This window comes from Haliaeetus leucocephalus, unplaced genomic scaffold, assembly GCF_000737465.1.
Source record: "Haliaeetus leucocephalus isolate CR32 unplaced genomic scaffold, Haliaeetus_leucocephalus-4.0 Scaffold137, whole genome shotgun sequence".
Lineage (NCBI taxonomy): Eukaryota > Metazoa > Chordata > Aves > Accipitriformes > Accipitridae > Haliaeetus > Haliaeetus leucocephalus.
Window position 1 is genome coordinate 1,598,052 of NW_010972573.1, and position 7,126 is coordinate 1,605,177.

Here is a 7,126-nt window from a genome sequence, read left to right on the forward strand (position 1 = left end):
ACTCCTGCTCTCAACGCTGAAGCTTCTTGACTTAAAAACTGCTTTCACCTCAAGTGAGAAAGGTTAAAAATAAATTACGAAGATTACAAGGCATTCAGCACTCCAAAATAAAGGGCTAGATGAAAATGTATTAGACCAGTTTTCCACTGACCAGTGTTTCATTTGCATGTCACAGGTGGGTTGAAAACTGCTTGGACTGATGGTCTCAAAAGGAAGTGATCAATGTACTGAACACTGGGCAACAGTCCAGCTGATAGCTGGGAACAAATGGAGTACATTGGTGTCTTTACTGGGAATGCTTGTTTCATATCTCCATCACTAACAGGGATATTAATACAGAACGCACGATCCCCAAATTTGCAGATTGTAGTAAGTTGAGGGGGTGAATGGTGGACATACTAAACAGCAGAGATTTGATCCAGAGAGACATTGGGAGACATGAGTATTGGGCCAACAGAAAATTTATGAAGGTGAACAAGAAGTACAAAGCTCCTTGTATGGGGTGGAATAGCCCTATGCATCAGTATGCAACAGGCACTGACTGCCTGAGTAGCAGCTTTGCTGAAAAGGACAGCAAAGGGGTTATGTTGAATGTCAACCTGAATATAAGCCAAAAGTGCACTATCATTGCAAATGGGGCAAAGCAGGCACTCAGCTGCATTAGGAGAAGCACAGCTGACAGATTGAAGTAGGTTGTTATCCCCCTCTTCTTGGCATGGGTGAAGCTGTACCTGGAACAGTGTTCAACTCTGGACCCCGCCGTGCAAGAGGGACATGGAGAAACTGAAGATGGTTCATCAAAGGGCTGTCACAATGGGCAGGAACTTGGGTTACATACCCAAACCACAATCTGTGACTGCTGCTTCTTGTTATATTCCCTGGCACTACCAAGAGGTGCTTGGCCCTATAACCTTTGTACCTTCTCTTTCATTAGCTGTTAGATTTGATTCATCTGTTATTAGATCACCCCTTAGCCTCCTCTTCAACAACCTTTACCAGTCCATCTCCCTCTGCCTCTCCTGTAGTGCATGTAACCTAGCCTTGGGGGATTCAGATTAGGAAAAACTTTTTAACTAGAAAAGCAATGCAGAACAGGAACAGATTATCCAGGGAGGCTGTGGCATCTCCATTCTTGGAAGTTTTCAAGACTTGGCTAGACAAAGCCACAGCTGATCTGATCCAGTATTGGTGGCAATCACATTCAAAGCAGAAGCTGGATGAGATGACTTCCAGAAGTCCAATCCAACCAACATTTCTGTGACTTTGAATGGAAGCTTGACTACACAGTTTATTCTTGATTGACTAAGACCCTTCACTGATTCATTAATTCTACTTTGAACTTGTTTGTACGAGCACAAAGAATAATTATTTATTTGGTCTACAATCACATTATTTTCTGTGAAGTAATATAACACATAGACATCTCAAGTTCTATACTGCAGAACTAGCCATCTTCTACCATGAGGATTTTCTTTGCTATCTGGAACAGACATCACCTCTACTTCATCCAAAACCAGTGCCACTTCTCTGTATTCCTACATATCCTAGGGTAGCATGTGAAGTTTATGATAGTCAGGTCTGTACTGATATGTCTCTTCATGACTATATCAGACTTGCTGGAAAATAAAACAATACATTCAAGGACCAATTTAAAAAAACCTACCAGTCCAAATACAAGAACAAACAAGTGTCTCCATATTGGTCATATGATAATTTACTGGAGCGAGAAAGAATCAAAGAAATGCTTCTTCCAATGACATCTGTGAGTAGGATGGAAAAGTACATTGCATTACTTGAACCATTTTTGGTGAGTCTTTTGAGTGTTAGGTGGAATTTGCCTTTGCTGTAATACAGAGATATGATGCAGGCTAAAATCTCAGAGCAGCTTCCAAAGTTTAATTGCTTGGCTCCTTTTAATTTCAAAATCAGCATGCTAAAATATACTACAGTCTTTTTACTGTGATATGGACTTGAGGTTTTGAATGCACTGAAAAATGGGATCTGAGCATATGTATCAAAAACTTCTTTCAATTATGCTTGTGCATGTAAATACAACAGCACCCTGTGCACAGTACTGGCATATTTGCACAACTCTGAGGGACTGATTAAGTGTTAATAATCTGCTGCTTTGGTTTCTTCTTCTACCCAGCTTCTCAAAACCCCTCCTCTGTTTCCACTGGCAGCTGTTGAAGTGGTAAATATCACCTCTGTGCTTGAGCAACAGGGACATGGGATTCAAAGAGATCTCAGATGTGTGTTTGAGCAGGGAAGTACCTCTGCTAACTCCCTCTACCTTTCTTTTTCTTCCATAGTGGACCTATAGACCCTGCTTGTGTCTCTGCCTGTCTTCCTGTACCACTATCAGGATTTTATCTGCTTATTACTGATTCCAGGGAATGCTTTCTTCTTACTTTTCAAAGCAACTGTCAGAGGATAATTCAGCTCTTCAAAATGTTGTGACGTGGAGATGGCTATAACCCTGTCTGGAGGGTGGGTGTCAGGGAGTAGCTGGAAACAGAGCATAGGACACGGGGCAATTGTGTAGGATGAAGTCTTAAAATGGACATTTTTAAAAACAGGTCAAAATAATATTTTTTATCATATGATTCCTCATTATGTTAAAAGGGGAGGCTGGTATCAAATCTCCGTTGATGTTTTATTTCTCTTAAGAGCTGGAGCTCATATTAGTATGTCACTGTTACCAGTTTATAGTTTTCTGCAGCCATGGCTGTTTTTCCATGGTGCTGTAAAGCTTGTCAGCCACCACTTTTGAAAGAAATATTAGGTCAGCTTTGGTTTTTAAAGTTTAAGAAACAGTTTAGGCAATGTATATTAGGCAATACTCCTGTTATCTATGACTAAAAAAATTGAAATATTGATGTATTTTCAGGCATGAGAGAGCTAGGAACCTTTGAACAATTTTAACATTATATGGTTTGTTTTTTGTTAAGTGGGAGCCAGAGGCATGTATCCATCTTCTACCGTAGAAGTACTTAGACGTACATACATCTTCTCTTTTTTAAATAAGTGCTCATATAATTTGTTTTGCTTTCTAGTCAGAGTAGGCTAATGGTACATCACCTCTTCAGTCCTTCAACTGAGTTGCTAAGCTACCATAAGTCTACTGTTTCCAGGCATGTACCCTCATCCCACAAATATGAGTGGCTAACACACCAAAATGACCTTGCCCCATGAATGCAGAGCATAAGTGGAAGTTCTAAGGTAAGCGATGGCCGTGGGTGAGAGAGAATTGTCCTTTTCTTTCCTTTGTTACAACCAATGTTGCATTTTTATGACCAGGTCCAGAGAAAAATCAAGCGTGGAGCATTGTCTGGTTAGCTTCTGAGTGAAGAGAGATAGCAAATGGAAAGATAAATGGGAGATAAAAAAAGAGATAATGTGCAGAGAAAGGAAGGAGCCAGAGGAGGGATAGACAGACAGACAGCTGGAGCAAACAGGGGAGTATCCTCCAGAGACAGATAGCTTCTCTCTATTCTTGACAAAATCTCATGCCCTAGCTCCACTTAAGTAGGTGAAGGGGAGATTCCTGTGCCATGGGCACTTCCAGCATGGAGGGGGGTGATGAAGGAAGGGCTGCTGAGTGGCTGCTTCCCTGGGATAACTTTAAAATTACACATTTCAGGCTGCAGGTGTAGAAAAATACCTTGTCTGGGGAGATGCTGCTCACCCACGTCAGTCTTTATATACATTTTCTCACTGCTCTCGCATAGTAGCTATGTCCTTAAGGGTTAGGTATGCTAGTCCTGTCTGTGGCAGGAGTTAGTGTATACTGGCCCAGGGATCAGGAACTAGATAATAAATCTTTTTGAATCCTGGCTTTCATTATGTCTTGATAGGAAAGTAAATCTCACCCTCTCAGCAGCAAGCTATTCTTTCATTGCAAAGATACTGCTGGTGAATGATGTTTTCCAAACTGATAAATGTGGGATTTCGTGTGCCGCAAGTTATTTTGTTTGTCTTGGACGTTCATGTTTCAGTTTTATGAAGCAATCTGTCTGGGGAAAGGCTCAGAAATAATTGGCTGAGGCTTTTCTTCTGATATAGGTCTTTATAACCATAGATCTATAGCAAATCCAAATGTGAAAGCAAAATCATGCTTCACCTTGGTGCTGGGGTGTTGAATACAGATAGTTGTGCTTCCACTCGCATGCTGTATTTCTGTATCTCTAGAGCTGTTCATTTTAAAACCAACTAATGCATAGAAGATGAAAAAAGTTTGAGGGGTTGAAGAAGATAGACTCTTGCATCAGATACAGGCCCCTCCATAGCCTTCCTGGTAGCTGACTGGAAATGTTCATACAAACAACTTCCTTGCAAACATTACTCTCAGGTGTAGTGACTGACTTTCCTATAGCTTCCATAGCTTTAAGACCCACCTGTACTTTAGGCTTTGTTCAGTATCTTTGTTTTTCTATCCTCAGTTGCAATGCTTGAAGAGGAAACAGCAAAAAAACCCTTTTGTCCCTGTCTCTTCATATTAATTTGGCATTATTTTCCTCCTTCTCAAGGGCTTTCCCTAGCAGACTGCACACAAGCTGACTTTCAGCTTATGCTCGCTCAGTACAGGGACATCCCTCTGGACGGACTTTTAGGAGATTTATTGATGCCTTTGTGTCATTACCATTGTATGAGCCCCATTTCTTAGAGGTTGCAACTTTGTCTCAATTTGCTTTCCTTCATTTATTCTAAATACTGACTTTTCTCTTTCTGCCCAACAACCTAATTCCTGATGGCAACAGGGCTTCTGCAATCAACTCTATCAGCTTTTCCTTCCTGGAAATAAGATGATAAAGAAGGCTATTACCTTGGAAAAATTACTCTCTTGAGGACAATTTATTAAGCCATTTGTAACTTTGGCTCCTTGTTCTGGTTTTTGTCCTTAGATGGTCTCCATTTCTTAAAAAATATAAAAAGCTTAGAAAGTATAATGCAACCTTGCAACAACACATCTTGCAAATGGACAACTATGGCATAGAAAAGTTAGCAATGCAAGGGAGATCTGGGAGAGAGAGCCAAGAGGAAATGAGTATTCTCTTTCTTCCTTGTCCTTTTCCTATTTTGCTGCATATACAAGGCAGAGCAACTTTGTACCACAGAAGGGGCAAGAGTAAATCAGTTTGAAAAATAAAAAGCCAGCGGTTCAGCTGCAGGAATTCTGTCAGATTGCTAGTACAGTTCTGTAAGACTGCTAATTAAAAATCAGTATTAAAATACTGTTCAGAGAAGTTAAAGAAGGGAAGCAAATCTCTGGTAGCCCATCTGCTTTCCTGTAGCTACCGGTAGCTCGTGCTGCATCTGAATCTACTGTGCCGTGTGATGTTTCAGAGAGGCTCAGAATCAGCAGCCCCTCGAGTTTGTGCGGCTCCTGAGCCCCATTGGCTGGAAGGCAAAGCAGAGGCGGAGAGTGCCCTGAATATTTTTCTCCTCCACACACCATAAAACAGGCAGCCGGCATGCACTGGCTGACAGCGAGACTGGTGCTTGCAGTTTGAAATTAGTTTCTGCTCCGCAGCAGTCACTTGGGCATTTTATATTTGCCTCTCTTAATGGAAGGGAACAAAAAAGCCTTGCAGCATACCAGTGAACTAAACAGGAACTGACCATAGGGGAGAATCTGATGCAAACTTACAGACTGTTGGGACTCTGTGACATAGATCACCAAGGTAAATGTGATGATGATCAGAAACTGCGTCTGTGAGAGGGTAAACCAGTATTTCTGAGTTTGAAACCTTATTTTGTAACAGCAGTCAAAGTGTTCTGAACTGCTGCCTGCCTCGGTGCTGGCTTATTTTTCTTTCCTTCCCAAGCTGAAAAGCCAATGAAGATTTTCAAAGGAATGCAAAAGGAGTAGGAGTTTTAAAAGCAGGAAGCTGAAAGGGGATCTCCATAAGATGAATTTCACCCAGCACCACGGGACACTCCAGCCTCTCCATTTCTGGAATCACAGCTACAAACTGCACGGAGGTGCCAGCGAGCTCAATGCAAAGGGCCACTCCTCGGGAGGCTGCTACGAGCAACTCTTTGTATCCCCCGAAGTGTTTGTGACTCTGGGCATCATCAGCTTGCTGGAGAACGTCTTGGTCATTGTGGCGATAGCCAAGAACAAGAACCTCCATTCGCCCATGTACTTCTTCATCTGTAGCTTGGCAGTGGCTGACATGCTAGTGAGTGTATCTAATGGATCAGAAACTATTGTCATCACGCTGCTAAACAATACAGACACAGACGCACAGAGCTTTACCATAAACATTGACAATGTCATTGACTCAGTGATTTGCAGTTCCTTGCTTGCATCAATTTGCAGTCTCCTCTCAATAGCAGTGGACAGGTACTTTACTATCTTTTATGCCCTCCAGTACCATAATATCATGACAGTGAAGCGCGTAGGGGTCATCATCACATGCATCTGGGCTGCTTGCACAGTCTCAGGCATTTTGTTCATCATTTACTCTGACAGCAGTGTTGTCATCATCTGCCTTATTAGCATGTTCTTCACTATGCTCATTCTCATGGCATCCCTCTATGTCCACATGTTTATGATGGCTCGGATGCATATCAAAAAGATTGCTGTTCTTCCAGGAACTGGCCCTATTCGCCAAGGGGCCAACATGAAAGGGGCCATCACTCTCACCATCCTGATCGGAGTTTTTGTTGTGTGCTGGGCTCCTTTTTTCCTGCACCTGATTTTCTACATTTCCTGCCCCTACAACCCTTACTGTGTGTGCTTCATGTCCCACTTTAACTTCTACCTCATCCTCATCATGTGCAATTCCATCATCGATCCACTTATCTATGCATTCCGGAGTCAGGAGCTCAGGAAAACATTCAAGGAGATTATATGCTGCTGTAGCCTGAGAGGGCTTTGTGATTTCCCTGGCAAATATTAAACTGACTGGATACGTTACTGTATACACAACATGCAGCACAGAGTTCCAAGCCTTCAGATTCTCTTTCTCAGCAGAAATTGGTTTAAATCTTTAAGAGTGAGGACCTCTTTCTGTCTCCCCTCCCTCTCATCCTTCTAGCCCATTCACGTGTAATTCATATTTCTGTATAATGTTTGTGGTATCTGCAGTTTGTAATTTATTTGGCTGGAAAGAGAAGT

General features: G+C 42.0%; 1 protein-coding gene across 1 annotated transcript; it reads left to right on the top strand.

The window, feature by feature from the left end:
• The first annotated feature begins 5,525 nt into the window (after positions 1-5,525).
• MC4R (melanocortin 4 receptor) lies at positions 5,526-6,908 on the top strand. The gene has a single exon (XM_010585981.1). It carries the CDS (start codon positions 5,913-5,915, stop codon positions 6,906-6,908), a length of 996 nt encoding a protein of 331 aa, XP_010584283.1. The 5' UTR covers positions 5,526-5,912.
• The last annotated feature ends 218 nt before the right edge of the window (positions 6,909-7,126 follow it).

Coding starts and splice junctions, on each gene's coding strand:
- MC4R (XM_010585981.1), top strand. CDS start 5,913: ATGAATTTCACCCAGCACCACGGGACACTCCAGCCTCTCCATTTCTGG.